This window comes from Rutidosis leptorrhynchoides, chromosome 10, assembly GCF_046630445.1.
Source record: "Rutidosis leptorrhynchoides isolate AG116_Rl617_1_P2 chromosome 10, CSIRO_AGI_Rlap_v1, whole genome shotgun sequence".
Classification (NCBI taxonomy): domain Eukaryota; kingdom Viridiplantae; phylum Streptophyta; class Magnoliopsida; order Asterales; family Asteraceae; genus Rutidosis; species Rutidosis leptorrhynchoides.
In genome coordinates this window covers 327,868,436-327,886,599 of record NC_092342.1, presented here as the reverse complement: position 1 = coordinate 327,886,599, position 18,164 = coordinate 327,868,436, and the positions used below count along the sequence as shown (strand labels likewise).

The 18,164-nt window shown below is 36.2% G+C and overlaps 3 protein-coding genes across 3 annotated transcripts; all 3 read left to right on the top strand.

The window, feature by feature from the left end:
• The first annotated feature begins 954 nt into the window (after window positions 1-954).
• Window positions 955-1,945, top strand: LOC139871329 (uncharacterized). Its single transcript, XM_071859049.1, has 2 exons — window positions 955-1,419; window positions 1,922-1,945. Exons 1-2 carry the CDS (start codon window positions 955-957, stop codon window positions 1,943-1,945), a joined length of 489 nt encoding a protein of 162 aa, XP_071715150.1.
• A 7,482-nt stretch (window positions 1,946-9,427) lies between these two features.
• On the top strand, window positions 9,428-11,947 carry LOC139873619 (uncharacterized). The gene is made up of 4 exons (XM_071861559.1): window positions 9,428-9,597; window positions 9,797-10,330; window positions 11,267-11,324; window positions 11,728-11,947. Exons 1-3 carry the CDS (start codon window positions 9,442-9,444, stop codon window positions 11,309-11,311), a joined length of 735 nt encoding a protein of 244 aa, XP_071717660.1. The 5' UTR covers window positions 9,428-9,441; the 3' UTR covers window positions 11,312-11,324; window positions 11,728-11,947.
• A 1,457-nt stretch (window positions 11,948-13,404) lies between these two features.
• Window positions 13,405-17,663, top strand: LOC139873382 (uncharacterized). The gene is made up of 4 exons (XM_071861317.1): window positions 13,405-13,670; window positions 17,011-17,045; window positions 17,250-17,329; window positions 17,427-17,663. The coding sequence occupies exons 1-4, from the start codon at window positions 13,443-13,445 to the stop codon at window positions 17,498-17,500; spliced, it is 417 nt and encodes a 138-aa protein (XP_071717418.1). The 5' UTR covers window positions 13,405-13,442; the 3' UTR covers window positions 17,501-17,663.
• The last annotated feature ends 501 nt before the right edge of the window (window positions 17,664-18,164 follow it).

Genomic DNA, 18,164 nt, shown 5'->3' with positions numbered 1-18,164 from the left:
TTAATAATTAATAAATATTAAATTATTAATAATAATAATAATAATAATAATAATAATAATCATCATCATCATTATATCCATAATAATAATAAGTAATAATGATACAAAAATCATAAAAAATGATAATAATATTATTAATGATAAAAAAAAATAATGGTTTCTTTAATAATAATATCTAATTCACGGAGTATTATATTGTGTCCATTGCTAAACAGTTAACATATAAAAGTGTTCCTAAAAATCCCAATTTTTTTTATTAAACATATTTAATTATTTCACTCATTACCTGTTTGAAACCTGATCAAAAAGGTTCGAAAAATATTTATTTTTTGTTCCAATTTATATGTACGGAGTACAAAAACTTAGATTGAAATGGTTAAAAAAAAATATTTATCAAAACTATTGTCTTTTTAATCAAATTTTGAAACAACATTTATTTTAGAACTTCTTATATATATATTAGATCTATTTTAAAATAATTAAACGTCAACCGAAAGTTATAGACATTTACCATTTAAGCTCAAAATTAAATATATTTAATATACACTATGTATATATATAAACAGTTTTAAATAACAAAATTTACTATTCACATAAATATATATTAAATGATTAAAATATATATACATATAAAATAATAGTTTTTATTACAATGTATTTTATTGTACATATTTATTTATAACAATAAATGTATATAATAGTTTATTAATGTTCATGTTATTATATATATTATACATATATTTATATATACACATATTTATATATATCCACATATTTACAAGCAATGGTTCGTGAATCATCGGAAACAGTCGAAAGTCAATTGAATATATGAACATTGTTTCAAAATTTTCTAGACTCAACATTACATACTTTGCTTATCGTATCGAAATCATATCAAGATTAAGTTTAAATTTAGTCGGAAATTCCCGGGTCGTCACAGATTACCTCGCTGAAATGTCTGGAGAATTGGAGGTGATTAATGAGCGAACCGCGTTGAAACCGGTACTTGGCGAAACTTGGGATTTTTTTACTGATGGTGCTTCGTGCGCAGAAGGTGCAGGTGCGGGTTTGGTTTTGGCAAACCCAAGTGGTGAGGAGCATACGTATGCACTGCGTTTTAATTTTGATGTGTCAAATAATGAAGCGGAGTATGAAGCACTACTTGTTGGTTTAAATATTGCGCGAAAAATGAATATTGCTAAGTTGCGAGCATTTACAGATTCGCAGTTAGTAGCGAATCAGTTTAATGGCTCTTTCGAAGCACATCATCCTTCTATGCAGAAATACTTGCAGCTATTAAAGAAATTAGTAGCGCGGTTTGAGCATTTTGAACTTGCACAAGTGCCAAGAAGTCAAAATAAGAAGGCGGATGCTTTGAGCAAATTGGTCGCTTTAACGTTTTCGCATTTTCAAAAACAAGTATGGGTTGAGGAATTACCAAGTAAATCAATAGATAGTGATTTAATGGTGGCATCTGTTGAAGAAGAACAGCCAAATTGGATGGAACCAATTATACAATATATCCGCAATGATACTTTGCCAAGCGATAGTCGCGAAGCTCGTTTAGTAAGAGAGCGAGCACCAATGTATATCATTCAACATGATATTTTATACCGCAAATCGTACTGTGGACCAATGATGCGATGTGTTGGCCCAATTGAGGCAGAAATGATTGTAGATGAAGTGCATAATGGTACTTGTGCACTGCATTCAGGCTACAAAACAATTGCAGCGAAAATTATGCGGATGGGTTACTTTTGGCCATCCCTATACCGCGATGTGGCGAAAATTGTTAAAAGATGCAAAAGTTGCCAAAGGCATGCCCCGCAGAACCGAATGCCAAGGCATGATATGATTCCTGTCAATTCGCCGTGGCCATTTCACAAATGGGCTATTGATATTGTAGGGCCATTTCCTGCAGGGCCTGTCAATGTTAAATTCCTGATTGTGGCAATCGATTATTTTACCAAATGGGTTGAAGCTAAGGCGGTCCGCACTATTACTGGTGTGCAAGTGCGAAATTTTGTATGGGAATACATTGTTTGTAGATTTGGCATTCCGCGAGAACTGGTTAGCGACAATGGTGCACAAATAGCGAAAGATCCTTTCAAAACATGGTGCACTGATTTAAATATCATACAAAAGTTTACGTCAGTAGCGCACCCACAAGCTAATGGCTTATGCGAAGTAACCAACCGTGACACAGTAAGCGGTATTAAAAAGAGGTTATGCGAAAAGCGAACTGGTTGGGTAGATGAATTACCCAATGTGTTGTGGGCACATCGCACAACTTTCAAAAAGAGCACAGGGGAAACACCTTTTAGTTTGGTATATGGTTCTGAGGCAGTAATTCCCGCAGAAATTATGGTACCAACGCACAGAATAGTTAATTTTGAGGAAGAAGCGAATGATGCTGCGTTGAGCGAAAACCTGAATTTCATTGAAGAGCGGAGGTTAATGGCTGCTATCAGAGAAGCGAATAATAAGCAGGAAATTGCTAAGTATTATAACAAAAGAGTGCGTGCTTTGTCTTTCGCTATAGGCGAATGGGTGCTGCGAAATAATGAAGCAAGCAGAGCAGAAAAGCTCGGCAAATTGGGTCCTAATTGGGAAGGCCCTTATCAAATTGTGGCAATTAATGCGGCAGGTTCATATAAGCTCGCGGATATGGAAGGGCGAATTTTACCAAATGCGTGGCATGCTGTTTTATTAAAGCGATATTATGCATAGCTTTGCGAAAACTATCGAGGATATATGTACAAAGTGCGAAATTGGATTCAAGGCATATGGCTGATATACTTATTAGGTGTTTTTGGTTTTAATATTTTGCAAGTCTTGATCACGCTTGTAGGAATTTTAAAAATAAACACTTGTAAAAGTATGCGAAAAGTTTATCTGTGAAATGCGAATGATTATGAAATGTTTTACAGTTTGTTTCATAAAGTTGTAGTATTTCACAAGTGTTTTGATAGCAAAGTGATGAAATTGCCCACTTTTGCATGAAAATTATTGCGAAAGGAATTTTATATCCTAAGTATTTGATTTTGCCAATACTTAGATGCTTCGCAATGCTAATTAATTGCCTAAGGATCGTTTCGGTGGACTTAGAAGATTCATAACGTATAAATATATACGCATACAGATTGTTTCGCAAAAGTACGCATTTATTATGTGCACAATAATAGAAGTTGCAAATTGCAAAGGACAAGTTTGTGTTATGAATACTGTTTACGAAAAAGCGCTATATAAATAAAGAGTACTCGCGAATAAATATGAAAAAGTGAAATTTCATTGATAACGGCGCAGAGATAGCTGCGCGCTAATTTCTACAACATTTTATTCTAGCTTAGATAAGTCAAGTTCAACGATGTCTTTTAATGTAGCATCATCTCGTTGACTTATTGCATTAACTTAATCGATTGGAATATCCGCTAAGCTTGCTTGTGCAGTAGCAGCTACCTCACGCGCTTCGGCAAGTGAACAAACGCGATCTCCAATGGCGGGAGGTAGTGGATCTGGTATGGTGCAATGTGGAGCAATTTCATCCAGAAACTCTACTCTCTCGCGCAGTCGTAAAGCAGCTGCGTAAGTAGAAAACTGAACATTCACGGGACGCGAATTGAGAACCTTTTTAGCAAACTCCGGTAAGTGTTTGCGGAGTTGGGTGAACTCAATTTTCGCGGAGGCTGCGGAGGCCAGAGCATTGTCTCGCTCCACAGTAAGCTTTGAAACCTCCTCTTGTAGTGAGGAGATTGTAGTTTGAAGGTTGTTTTGTTTGTCAGCTGCAGTAGACACTTGTAGCTTCAATTCATCTACCGCGGTGAGCTCGTAGGAGAGATCAACACAACGTTTCTCGCTGTTTTCAGCTTTGATCCTCTCAGCATTGTACTTCTGCTGTTCGGCTTCAAGAACATTGAAAAATTGTTCTTGACGGCATATCACATCGTATGCCGAGTTGAAACACATATAAAAGTTTTGAACAAAACTGTTGTGCGCATCAAGCGTAGAGAGCTTAGAAAATTCGCGGCGAAGCTCGCCTGGAATGGCCAACTTCATCTGTTGAAGTTGGTCAAGTGCAGCAGCAGCAGAGGCATAAGTATACCCCGATAGGCCATCAATCCGCACCCCATACGAGTCTGGAGGAGTGCGGAATAGCTCTGTAATCTGCTCCATGGACTGCTGGCTCGGGTAGCGTAGATTGAATGGTGAGCCTCCTATAAACCAAAACAAGTATTATAGCAGTGGAATGTACGGTAAACAAGGTCATACATATGAGTAAAAGTACGCAATATACCAGTTTGTTTCTCCCCTTCATAGTCCGATGAAATTGGATTATCGACCAGGGGAGTGCTTTGTTTGAGCTTCTTGCTCTGAGATGATGGTGGAGTTTGAAGTGGCCGTTTTCCGGAACTTGGCTGTGATGATGGCGACTTCGACGTCAAATCAACGACAGGAATCGCCTGTTTTTCCTGCTTGATTTGGCTGCCGGAGGAAGCTGTTGATTTAGACTCCGGACTGGTTAGTAGTTTCGTAATAAGAGCCTTGTGATCTACCTTTCTATCAACTTCGTCAATCTTCATTTTTAATTAAGAAGGAGAAGCGGTGGTTAAGAATTCGTAAAGGTTAATTGCGAATTTTTGACAAAGCAAGTGAGACCTTGGTGGTTATTGTAACAGACTGAAACCCGGGCTAGTTGTAAGTGGACTATTTTGCCCTTAGGGTTTGTGCTAAGTCTTAAGTGCTTTTTATTTTAATTATTTTATTAGTGTTTTATTATAATTGTGTTGTGACCAGCTTGTGACAAGGGTCCCAGAACAGGTTTGTTTATTTTAATTGGACCTCGTTGGGGTTACCTAATCGTGAGCGAAAGATTTCAGATAACTGGTAAATACCCGTGTGTGATGGGGTATTGTGTTTTAACACAAATATAAAAGCCTTGACCAGCTCATTTTTGATGTTTCCAGAAAATTCACTTCATCACTCCCGTACCTAACTTTCACCTCTTCAAAAACCCTAATCACTCAATCTCGATTTGGTTCTTAAATTGAGTCAAGAAACTGATTCTTTGTGTTGTTGTGAGTTTATCAATAAAAGATTTGTCAAATTTCATGTCCAAATCAGTGTGTAAATTGAGTTTGAAGGTGAGTTTTGTTAAAAGTGATTTTTGAGTCAAAAGTACTTAAATTGATGTTGTTTGAGCATAAAAGTTGTGGGTTTATGTTTCTAAATGTTTAGTGTAAAAGCATGAAAATTTTAGCGGACGCAAATTTTTACTAATTTGCTATAATTCGCTGCCAGTGTGTCTAATCTTGATGGGAACACTATTCTAACTTGGTTTTTGCTGTTCTCAGGAGATAAGGACAAGGAGGAAGCTCAGAAATAATAACTGAGCAGTTGCTGGTAATTGGTGAGTGGGTCTATCTACGGATAGAGTTTAAGTTGCATATCATGCTACTGTGGTTGACTCTTTTACCATGCATAGTGTAGAAATTGCCATGTTAGAATAATAATATCGTTGCCTGATGTTGTATGTGAATTTTGTGTACACTGTGTGAATGGCACCAGTCAGGCCTAGGGAGACTGGGGACTCGAGACCGTGCCTAGGAGAGGTTAGAGTCCGTATAAGGTCAACCGTGCCTACGGGAGGTTGGGTCCATAGGCTACTAATTGTGGAGTATAGTGTGAACGATGCACCCCCTGCATCTGGATAACTATACTGCGAATTGAGTAGCAGGGACTATCGGTAAACTCAGGCCCGATCAGCTGGGAGTCGTGTGCTCGTACAAGCTGCCGATCCTCGTATTGTCTTATTGTATGCTAGTTGGTGGTTAGCATGTATTGTTGTTTGTATATAGCTTGTGTGTGGCTTAAGCTATATTTGTTAGATAGATTCCATTCACTTAGCGGTGCGCTAATCCCCTACATATTCTCCCCTTGCAGGTTTAGGTACTGCTAGTCGGGATGGGTGTTGATGCAGAAGACATGTTTGACAACCCAACTCTGATGTGGACTTTTGTATAAATAATGTTTTGTAATAACGTAACACCGTTGTGTAAACTTAAACGTAATTACACGGATTAATGTAATGACGTGACATATATAGTGTTTGTAAATAAAGTCTTCAGCTGTGTGTTTAAAAAAAAATGGCCGGTGTTACAGTTATGAATCATGATATATATAGGGGAAATAAGGGTGGCAATTGATTGTGTTAATTATCCGTTGTGATAACTCAAACGGTAATATTTGAGACAATGGGTGAAAACGGTAACTAAGCTAACGCGAAAGCGAAAATAGTTAAATGCGAATAGCGGTTATGTTAAATGCGGAATTTTAGAGTTTATCATGATACATCTGCTTCGCAAAATGAATCATAATAAACTGGGGGGACTTGATCATATACATAGCATTGTATATGTATATTTTATTTGCTAAAGGCCAAAAGCAGAATTACGCGAACTCTAAAGCTAAGCTATGCAATATTCGCTGAAAATAAAGTACATCAGTCATGTTTCCGCGTTAATAAGGGACTGCGGTTTAATCCGCTGAGTTTCCGCGAACGGTTAGGTGATTCGCAGACCGCGGATATCTCGAATACTATAAATAGGGAGCTTGGCCTCTCATTTATAGGTTGTTGACGCCCTTTGCCCAAGCCTTTGTGAATTTCACTTGTGACTTTGCCCAAGGAATTTCCACATCGAGTTAAGGTGAATTATGCTGATTGACAATCAAGACCGGGTCGGGGTGGTTGATCACTTGATAGTTAAAGTGAAAGACGATCATCGAGGCCCAAAATAATCATCAAACACTTCATCCTCCATCATAATCTTATTGCACTCGATCCGTAATTAAGTAACATCATTAATTAAGGATTGATCATTACGAATTAACTCACATTAACCATTTAATAAGTAACAAATAGACACAACAATGGATCCTATGGTTGAACACAAATTAAACAATCAACCAAACATTGTAATATCAAGAATTGAACAATCCAACATCAAGGATTTTATATATAAGCAAACACACAAAAGATATAGCTACTCATATATGAACGTGAATCAACGGTTACAAATATTGAGCAAAAATTATTAAGCATTGTATAAAACAAATAGTTAAAATAAAGATTTACCTACCAATTGTATAATGCGGAACAAGAGACCAAAATATGAAGCGACCCCTTGAATTTATGTCTGACTTTCGTCAGCCTCCAGGAACAAGAATAATAAAACCTAACCTAAAGAAAATAATACAGAGTTACGGAATAATTATAATATATAATATAATATAATATAATATAATATAATATATAATATATAATATATAATATATAATATAATTATTAAAATAAAGAGTTTAATCCAAAGAAACCAAAAAAATGTTTGAAATTCAAGGGATCACTTTGATGGGTGTCTGAATCCAACAAAAATAAATCCTACTTTAATTATTTGTAGTTAGCACAAATAGGTTCGATTCCGAGTTTGGTCTAGACTTTTTGTTTAATTTAACGGAGGGGGTGGATTTGATTTTTTAGATAAAGTGTGGGGTGATTTGTGGTTGAATTTGCAAAAAAAAAGAAGCCAAAAAGTCGAAAATACCCCGGGTACGAATAAATTGGTTATAGTCGTTAAGAAGCTCTAACAAGCAGCTTCTTGTTACGGTTTCGAATAACAAAACAAGCTCTTTTTATATTAATCTTAACCCAATTGGATTCAATTCTAAATTGACCTTTAACTAGAAAGTAAAAGAGATTAGCCACACATACAACTAACGAATTGAAGTTTGCAATCGTCGATTAGCAAGAAAAACGCAGCAGCAGGCCCTTCGTGTTCTTCTGTTTGTGTATCGTGTGTCTTGTGCATCCATCAGATCAGATGGGCTCTTTATAGTGCACGATTCTTGGCCAGAAAGCCTTTTGATTTCGACTCTAATTCCATCTCTTATTTTGTGCTTATCTCGAGTATCAATAGGTTGATTTGTTCCCCAAAATACGTTCCCAAAACAGCCTGATGTGTTCTTCCTCCTCAATTTGTTATGATAAAACACGTATCAAGCCCTCCAAGTTTCCAGCTTTTGTCATTTGTAACCTTCAGCTTTTACTTCTACAAAATAACGAAACATGTGTGAGGCACTTTAGTTCTTAAAATAGCAATATTGACCATGTCGTTTTGGTTACTATAGTTCCAGGCCAAAAATCGTCTTTGATTTTACTCTTTATTACTCTTTACCATAAAATCATAAATCATAACATTCTATTTGTACCCAAAAAGTTATGATAAAGGAATTAAAAGTTATGGACAGATCACCTGATAACTGGATAGATGTGTTTAATTACTCAACCTATCTATACTAAAAATAAATAAAAAACTAAATTAAAATTTTTTTTTGAAAGCGAAAAAAAACTCTTACTCCGTATTACTATTCGGAAAAACTTTATTAATTAAATGAAGCTCTAAAAAATAATCACTGATAAGAAACGTCTAAACTCAATTACAACAAAAGGAACCAAACTTTAAGCTCACAATCCTAAACTAATGATCCAAACAAACTAAGCTAAACCTTAATAGCACTACACAATTAACAAAAGATAACTAAACAAAAGAGGAAGGCCAACAAAAACGTCGACGACAGATTAGGAGCCATCAAACGGTAAACCCGAAAAATAAAGTGAACCCGCCGAGAATGCCTCAAATATATGTGAATCTCTTCATTTACGCTCATTGAACCGGTGTCCTCTTTCGAGGTTTTTAGTCTTAGACGAAACATTAGGGTGATCGTTGGAGTTAATAAGAATAGCTTCCGCCTTGTTGCCTTCCACATTTTTCATCCTTTCATCGAATGCTTCGAAAGGAGAAGCCGAATTAAGACTTGAATTCGCCAAAACCGAACTATCATCAATACTCTTTGCCTTATCGAATTTGGAAGTGACGGAGCAAAACCAATCGAACCCTTGGAGCCAAAAAAAAAAAAAAAAACATATTAGATTTTCAAAAGCACTCACTACACTTGGTATTGGTATATTGCTACAAAAATCTTAATGAGTTAAACATAAACAACGTTTCATTATTATTATTATTTGACGTATGTACTCTTGCTTCTCAAATTAATTAGATAGGCAACCGACATTATTTATGACAAGTATGTAGGGCTATTAACTAAAACGTTCATTTTTTAAATAAATTATAAAGATTCACGCTCTTAAAACACGAGAATTTCCAAAAGTATAATCCATCAACTAATAAACCAATGTTGCACCTCATAACACACATCAATACAACATCATTCAAATTTTGGCAAAAAAAATTAACTGACACAATTTGTATACACAAAAATAAAACCCAATTCAAGGTCACAACCCGACCCGTATCCTGTGGATCTTGTTATCAACCCAAATAAGGAAATAACTGATGACCGTGATTTGCTCAACGACATAGGGAACAAATGGGAGCACACACTAGCCAGTTTGAACAAATTCTAGCACAAGGAAAAGTAATTAGTGCCCGTCAAGCCGAACATAAGGATTTTGTAACTAAAATTGTCCGTGGTTTTAAGGTTTCAACAGCTGAATATGTTTCATCATCATCATCTACATCAATTGTAAGTTTTTGATTCCTTAGTTGTTACACTTACAGGTGGGTAGTTGAGCGGGTTATGGGGGTTTGATTGAATCGGTTCATTTTAGTAGGGACTTAAGCAGGCGGAGTCAAGTTTGGTTTAACTACAGACTCCTTTTTTGTCCTTTTAATATATATATTTAGTTAGTTATTTCAACACTGTAATTCTATCTATGTAATAGGAACTACCTACGGAAGCAATGAAAGAAAAAGCGGTTAAGGTGGAGATTGAAGATATATTGAAGGACTTGGAAGCATCAATAGAGCAGGAGAATATTCTTTATCAGAAAAAAGTAGGTGCCGAGAAGCTTCTGGATGATATACTAAAAATAGGGACCAACAAAAAAGATACCCAAATTGAATCTGAATCTGAATCTAAATCTCAGACGGTGGGTAAATTGCTGACACAATTTTCGGAGAAGCTGGTAGATTATACGTATATGTTTATGAAAGTAGATAACGATCTCAAACCCTTGAGTTTAAAGATAGAGCAGGCCAGTTGTGTATTGTGTAGTATGCCTAAGCTACAGATGATCAGATCACACTACTTTACCCAGATTTTTCAAGTAGTAGGAAAAGCAAAATCTCTAGCTGCTCGTATCGACTCACATAGAGATTTTTTAAATGCTATTGCTGATACTTTTGTTGATGATAGTGACGACAACAAGGTTTCATCATCATCATCATCATCATCATCATCATCATCATCATCAATTGTAAGTTTTTGATTCCCAGCTGTTGTTACACTTACAGGTGGGTAGATGAGCGGGTTATGGGGTTTGGTTGAATCGGTTCATTTTTTAGAACAACAACAACAACAACAATACCCAATTCCACTAAAGTGGAGTATGGGGGAGCTTAGATGTAGACAGTCCTTTCCTCTACCCTAAAGTAAAAGGGAAGTCATTCCTCCACCCACGGATACCTATCGGTCCCCAGGTAGAGGAAGTCGTCCCTCCCTATTCTGTAGAGCAGAGAGGCTGCTTCCTAGGGACCTTCGGCCAGAAAGAACCATGAATTCCGATATGTGCAGTAAAAATATACAAGTACAGTTGATAAAAAAGAAACTTTACCATGAAAAATGTATAATCCAATACGATATGTATAGGTAAAAAGAGCAGGAAACAATATAATGTAATATAACATAAAAGTAAAATAAGTGAGTGTCAAATATGCAAGTATAACAAGTCATGTAAGTACAGTAAGTATACGTAAACATGTTGGTAAAAAGCATGTAGGTATAATATGCAGTATAAAGTAGATGGTATACAATGTAAGCAGACTTTCCTTTTTGTCCTTTTAATTTTTTTTAGAACTTATTATTGAGTTATAAGATCACTTAAGAATACATTAGTATTTGTATTAGTATTAGTATTAGTATTACAATTATAAGTAACTAATTTATTTAATCTCAACTATTATTTCTTCTTCTTTTGGAATTGTGCTTGTACTCAATAAAATTGTAAACCTTAGATACTTTCAACCAGTCTCATTCCATTCTTTTCTCTATAACATTCTATTCTATTGTATTCTATGCTGGAAATAAAACTTAATGAAATTCGACCCATTCATAACCAAATGGGACCTCATTTTCCACATCTAATTGTTTTAAAGATTAAATTTGGGTTTTTCAACATGTTTAATGTCTGCAGGTTCCTACACCCTCCACATCATCAAGTATCAACCCAATGCCATGAAGTGTGTGCTGAGGTAACTATTCTTCTATACAACGAATTAATTGCCTGCTTATTCATTAATCTAACTATCTACCATTGTGCTGTTTTATAATGTATCTCAATTACATAACTGTCTCATTTTTTCTCTTCAAATTGTATGTTCAAATTTTAATTTGATGTACATAGAAGTTACAAAGTTGGGGATTATCATAAACTTAAATGTGATGACCTCCAAAATCTGAAAATTGAACACTATTACACAATTTAAAGTGGTTGCAAAATATTGTATACTTACATTCACGGTGTCTTCGATTTTGTTGCTCATGTGACTAAACCCTGCAAACTTATGCTTTTGGTTTCGTTTAATCTATATGAATGATTGATTTCGTACGGTTTTACAGGTATTTCCGTTGTTCTAACCCGATCATATTATGCAGATCATGCCAACTTGAAGATGGTGGCTGCTAAAGATAGTGTCAACTTGACGACGTCTTTCCTCATTGGATTCATGGATATTAATATTTTCATGAATATGTTAGGTTATCATCAATCATCAGACCATGACTATGACTTTATTAAATCTTTTCGTGGATCTTACCTTTCTGTCTTGTAACTTTTGATACTCCTTTATTACCTAGTGTTTTATGAGGACTATTATTAGCAATTTTATGATGCCAATGGTGTTCCATAACTATGTTGATGAAATCACAGGCATCTCAACGCATCCACGCTCCAACTCAAAAGTTAGATTTTATAATATTGTATTATTTTCGATAATTCATAGTTTTTTTTTTTAAAGCCAAATGTTATAATTTAAATTAAAATTAGCAAGAAGTTAAAAAATATAACGAAGCTATGAATAAATTATCATCCTATGGCACCTATTATAAAACACACCATAACATTACAGAATTGACAAACCAAGCCGTAAATGATGATCAACTAGTAACAACTAAACTACTGCGAAAACCGAGTGAATAAATTGCAACACGAGTGAGGCCAACCCAACAAAACGAAACATGAAATCCCGAAATAGCCAAACACCTACTAAAATCTTCTCCGAGTTCGAATTCAGTGATGAAAAATCACCAACTTCACCCTCCTCTCCCCCGTCCATTTTTTTATTATCAAATCAACGAGATAAGCCGGATCATACCAACTTCGTAAATTTTGATCCTGGTTTTAAAAGTTTCAGAGAGACAACCCAAGGATCATATGGCATGCTTTTTAAAATATTGAATTCTGTTGCTCAGCTGCGTTTGTTATTTTCTACTGCTGTAGTTTTTTGGTGATATGCTTTCCGGCTAGTCCACCCTAGAAAGGTCTCTTTGCGGCCTTGTGAGTGATCTCCCGACGGGTAAATGTCATGATGGTTAGTTTCTGCAAATGGTTAGTGGGTTTGGGTTCATTATTTCGTGGTTGAGTTTCAGGTGATTTCATTGTATAGGTTTAGAATGTGGTTTCAGTGGTAGTTGTTGGGTTCACATGTTTTGGTTTGTTTAAAATTTTAGTGGTGTTTGGTCGACGATAATGGTGGTGTTAGGTGGTTTGGGTGACTCAAGTGGTGTGTATTGTTGGGTGAAAATCCAATCCACATTAGTTGGGGATAAATGTCAAGGCCAATATATAAGTTCATGTGTGTCTTACTCTACTATCAATTGGTTTTAAAGCACTTTGAGACTTACGAGTGTTATACGGTTGGCGCTTGTTGGACTGTAATCGATCATATAAGTAGTATCAGAGCTAGAGCTCGGGTTAGCCCGAAAAGTTATAATGTGGATTAATCGTCCCTCGCTTTGCCAACGATAATGGACCTTGTGTGTACCTTATATCAAAGTCTCTCTGATTTGGCCCTCGTCAGGTTGAGTGTTTCGGGCATCGGCCCGCGATATAAGATGAGTGGATCCTGTGGCGGCGGAGTGATTTGTACTTGTGTCACCCAATTATGATTAAAATGTTGAGAAGTCTCGAGTTTGAATCCTTTGAAACGATAAAAAAAACTCTTTTGTGAAAAACTTGTGACCAATCTAATAAGTCTTTAAAACGTAAGGGGAACTTCTGTAAATTTTCACTCACTACTTCACTAGTGTAGCACACCCACCCAATCATCCAGTATTATGTGTCCAAACGCCCGCAGTGTGTGAGGATAAAAATGGCGAAACCGAAGAAAGATTTGTTAGCATCGGCGCCATGGCGAGCTTCCGGCGACGATCAACGAGAAAAATTCAAAGACGCCAAGCTCAAAGTCACTGCACAACCCGGTACTACACCTACTATGCATGTTCCCGGTAAAAAAAACCTCAAAAACCTAACCGTTGATGAAGACGATTCACTCGAAATCGATCCTGAACTTCGCTACAGCTTCCAACGCAATTTTCAGGTATAATTACATCCTCATTTATTCAATTTTTAGTTTTTGTTGTAGGTTAGTTGAATTAGGGCTTTCGGCTCAGTACAAAGTCAAAATTTGACTCGTGTATGTCTATGAGAGATGTTGAAAACTTGAAACCTTATAGTGGATTCTCTAAATTATATAATTATCATTTTTAAAATTACACTGTAGTAGACTATATATTAACTCGTGACAATTTGCTGAATGAAAACATATTGTTGAATTTGGTTCATATATCTTGGAAATTAGAATATTTGATGTCTACTATTGTGTTGGATTTGAACTTGGTTCTGATTAGTAGGAGTTCATATATCTTGTAAAAATATTCAATTAAGAATTTAAGATGTTTGGTTATTATGTGTAGAAACTTTAAAAAAATAGGATGCTTAGACCACCCCCTATGGTTAGTTACCCGCCCATTACCCGCTCATTACCCGTAACTAACCATAGGCACCACTTAGTTACCCGCGTTAGTTACCCGCTTTCACCATAGATTTAACGGAAGAGTTATAGGAATTGCGGGTCCCAGTGCTTTTTATTGTTGGACTTGATGCTTTATTGCTTGTACGTTGTATATTAAGAGGAGTATTGTTTTAGCCATGATAGGGAGTGTTTAGTTATGAGTTAGTTATAGGATATTGGTGTTGATGTGGCGCTGATGTGGAAGGTTAAGAGGATGAATAGTTTAGACTACTCTCAACCATCACACTACTTTTTCAACCACACCGTGCCACATCAGCGCCACCTCAGCAGCTTCTTCCAACCACATTCCCAACCACATTCACTAAGGCCACTCCCTATCGTAACTAAACTATTCATCCTCTTAACCTTCCACATCAGCGCCACATCAACACCAATATTCTATAACTAACCCATAACTAAACACTCCCTATAATGACTAAAAAAATACTCCTCTTAATATACAATGTACAAGCAATAAAGCATCAAGTCCAAACAATAAAAAGCCATTGGGACCCACAATTACTATAACCAACCTTCATACTTCCGTTAAATCCATGGTGGAAGCGGGTAACTAAAGCGGGTAACTAGCTCGTGCCTATGGTTCGTTACGGGTAATGACGGGTAATGAGCGGGTAACGGACGGGTAACTAACCATAGGGGGTGGTCTAACAACCATCACACCAACCACATTGACCCCACATCAATATTCTATATTTTTATATATTATTATTATTATTATTATTATTATTATTATTATTATTATTTATGATTATTATTTCTATAATTATATTTATAATTTTAAAATGTTTTTTATAATTGAAACAAAAAAAATTAAATAAAATAAAAAGTTTCATTAAAATAAAAAACACACATTACAATTAATAATAAAATAAACAATACATAATTAAAAGCTAGAAATTTAAACGAAATAATTTATTCTTCATCGTCGTCGGACTTGTACTCCATGACGTACTTCTTGGCGATCTTGTTACGATATTTCATGACCAAATCATATTGTTCTGGAGGAATGTCAGTCGAAACTGGTTGAGATAAAAGCCTTAAACCATCAAATTTCGTACGCGCTTGTGCTTCCTTTCGTAACTCCTCCATAGTAAGTCTTGTAGCAGTCGCCAAATCAATAACACGAGCTCGAGCCTCCTTCGAAGATAACCGAGAAGCCGCATCCGAAGAACCGGAACTTCGGAACTTCGAGCAGCTTTTGAACTATCCCGACCTCGAGGACGACGGATAGGATCGCCTCGGAATGAAGGCTCCACACTTTGTGCACTCATGTTCGGTGTCGGTGTCGGGTCGGGATCTTCGAGATTAATTGGCTCGGGTTGGGGGCGTTTGTGATTGAAACCTTCATAAGTTAAAAATTGAGGACACTCTTTGAAACTTCGCCATGCTTCTTCATAAACAAATGACCTATTTTTATTTTGCAGTTAGGGTCCACTTTGCCAATGTTTTGCAAGCTTTTCGTAAATTGCAATGAAGAGCTTGACGTCTTTACACATCTTACTCCATTTACCCGTTAATTGATCTTGTCGACGAGGCTCACGAACCAAAGAGTTGTAATCGGCTCGGACGGTGGACCAAAATGTCTTGTTACTTTGCGAGTTCCCGACAATGTTGTTTTCAGAAGCTCGTGGCCAACACTCGGCTAAAATTCGGCTTTCTTCTTCGGACCACATAACCTTCACGCGTTTTCCTTTTTTCCCCGCATCGGGAGTAACGGTTTCTTCAACTTCTTCCTCATCAAATTGAGTTTCTTGAACCTCATCTACATCGGGTTGCGAATTTTTGGATGGTATGGTATTTGGTGCAGGGGCGGTCGGTTGATACACGAGTTTGTAACCCGAGAACCCGCCTTGATGCGGTGAGAAACCTGAGAACCCGCCTTGATGCGGTGCGTAACCCGCGAACCCGGTTTGTGGATATCCGTATCCGAACCCGAAATTTTGTTGTGGAGGTACGAAACCGATTTGTGGGGGGTTGAAATGTTGTTGGGGGATAGTAGATGATGTAGTTCTCGGAACTACAATATCATGTTGAGCGCTATCTAGTAGTAACGAATTCCACATATCACCACCGACGTTGTTTGACGGTTGTTCGGTTGTTTGTTTTTTCTTTTGTTTGAGATTTTTTTTGATAGACATTTTGGTAGGAAATGAGAATGAGAATGGTTTTTGAAGTGTTTGAGATAAAATGTAAAATGAGAATGATGTTTGAAGTGTAAATGGGTAGTGAATATATAGAAATTAAAGAGTATAAATAAAAAAAAAAAAATGAAAATAGCCGTTAGCTTGCAACGGTCATTTTTTTGATTTTCCAATTTTTTATTTGTTTTTGTTATTTTTTTTTAATGATTTAGCCCGTCTTCCAATCGATCAATGCATAGCATATTGCTTCACGGCCCTTCAACGGCGGCCACCATCACTTGGGCTAGCAACGGCGCCAAAGCAACGGCTGGCCAAGGAAGCCGTTCGACGGTCACCGTTGCTAGTGGTCTTATTGAAGTTGGATGCTTTTGCTTGGAAGTGGCAAACTTGGACCCTTTTTATTTATAAATAGGGCTATCTTTATTTTAATTTAAAGAGATCAAAATGGTTTGATAAAAAGAATTTGGTTTGATAATTAAGAAGATTTTAATTTAAATTCAAATATTTTAGATTACAATTGGTATAATATTGCTTTAATGCATAGTCGTCACCATGGCGGCCTGGGTGACTTCATGATATTCTCACAATAGGTCTTAGGTTCAAATCTCATTAGCTGTAAATCTTTGTGCTGCCCTCAGTTAGCTAATTAGGTGATTATATATTGTACCTCCTTGTGAATTACTCGTTCTTCCTTTCGAATGCAGTTCTTGCAGCGGGTATTCAGCATTGATACTGTTGTCAGGGCCGGTCAAACTTTGGTCAAAAATTTTGCATGCCCCGGGCGAAATGATTATAAAATGCCCCCAACAGTTACGCAAACATATATCTTTATGAGATTTAAACTATGTGTATTAATCATTTTTTCGAAATGATGCCCCTAACCGCGTGATGCCCCGGGCCGTCGCCCGCTTCGCCCATAGCCTTAGCCGGCCCTGACTGTTGTGAAACCCCTTCCTTATTCAATGCAATACAATGTTTCTCGCAACCTAAGCTTTTTCACTCGCATCTTCACACAGTTCTACGGTAAGCATTTCTTATGCCTCCAAATTTTCATGTTTCAACTATTTGAATGATGACGGAAGAAAAAGATACTTATTCCTGAATGTGGTAATTTTGGCAGATCCTCAAGGTATTGCAAATGCTCAAAAGGCTCTCGGATTAGGACAAGAAGATAAAGTCCGTAATGTCCGTTGATCTAGGCGAGATATTTTTTAGTAGCGTTTGTACTGAAATGATGTATGATCATTTACAACTAGAAACAGGCTAGGCCCGCTTCGCTGGGCCAAGAAACATAAATATAAATTCAGCAACAATGTCTCGAATCGTTGTATAAAAATATATGTTTCTTGTTAAAATATTTATCTGTGTTTATCAAAATAAAAATAAATCCAATTAAACCTATCAAATCTGCAAAATTTAATTTAATACAATATAAAAACTCATATACTTTAGTTATTTAAAATACTTAAAAAAATTAATATACAAAAGTCAATAATAATTACTCCGTATCAAGTATCAAGTACCCACCCCGCTCCCAATCAAAAAGAGTGTGCGGGACTTCGAAGGGACATTCAAACCATTTGTATACATTAATCAGAGAAAAACAAAAGAAGATGTAAATATAAAAGTTAAAATCTAAATCTACAACTTAAATAAAATGTAACTTTATAATAATTAAAAACTTAAAACAATTTTTTTATAAAAAAACACCAAAGTTGAACCTCACTTTTAACTTTGAGACAAATGCACACACACACTACATATCCAAAATAAACGTGACATCCATGCCAAAATTACAATAGTACCCTTGAGGTTATAGTAAAAAAGGAGACACTTTTTTTTTTTTTCGCAAACCCTA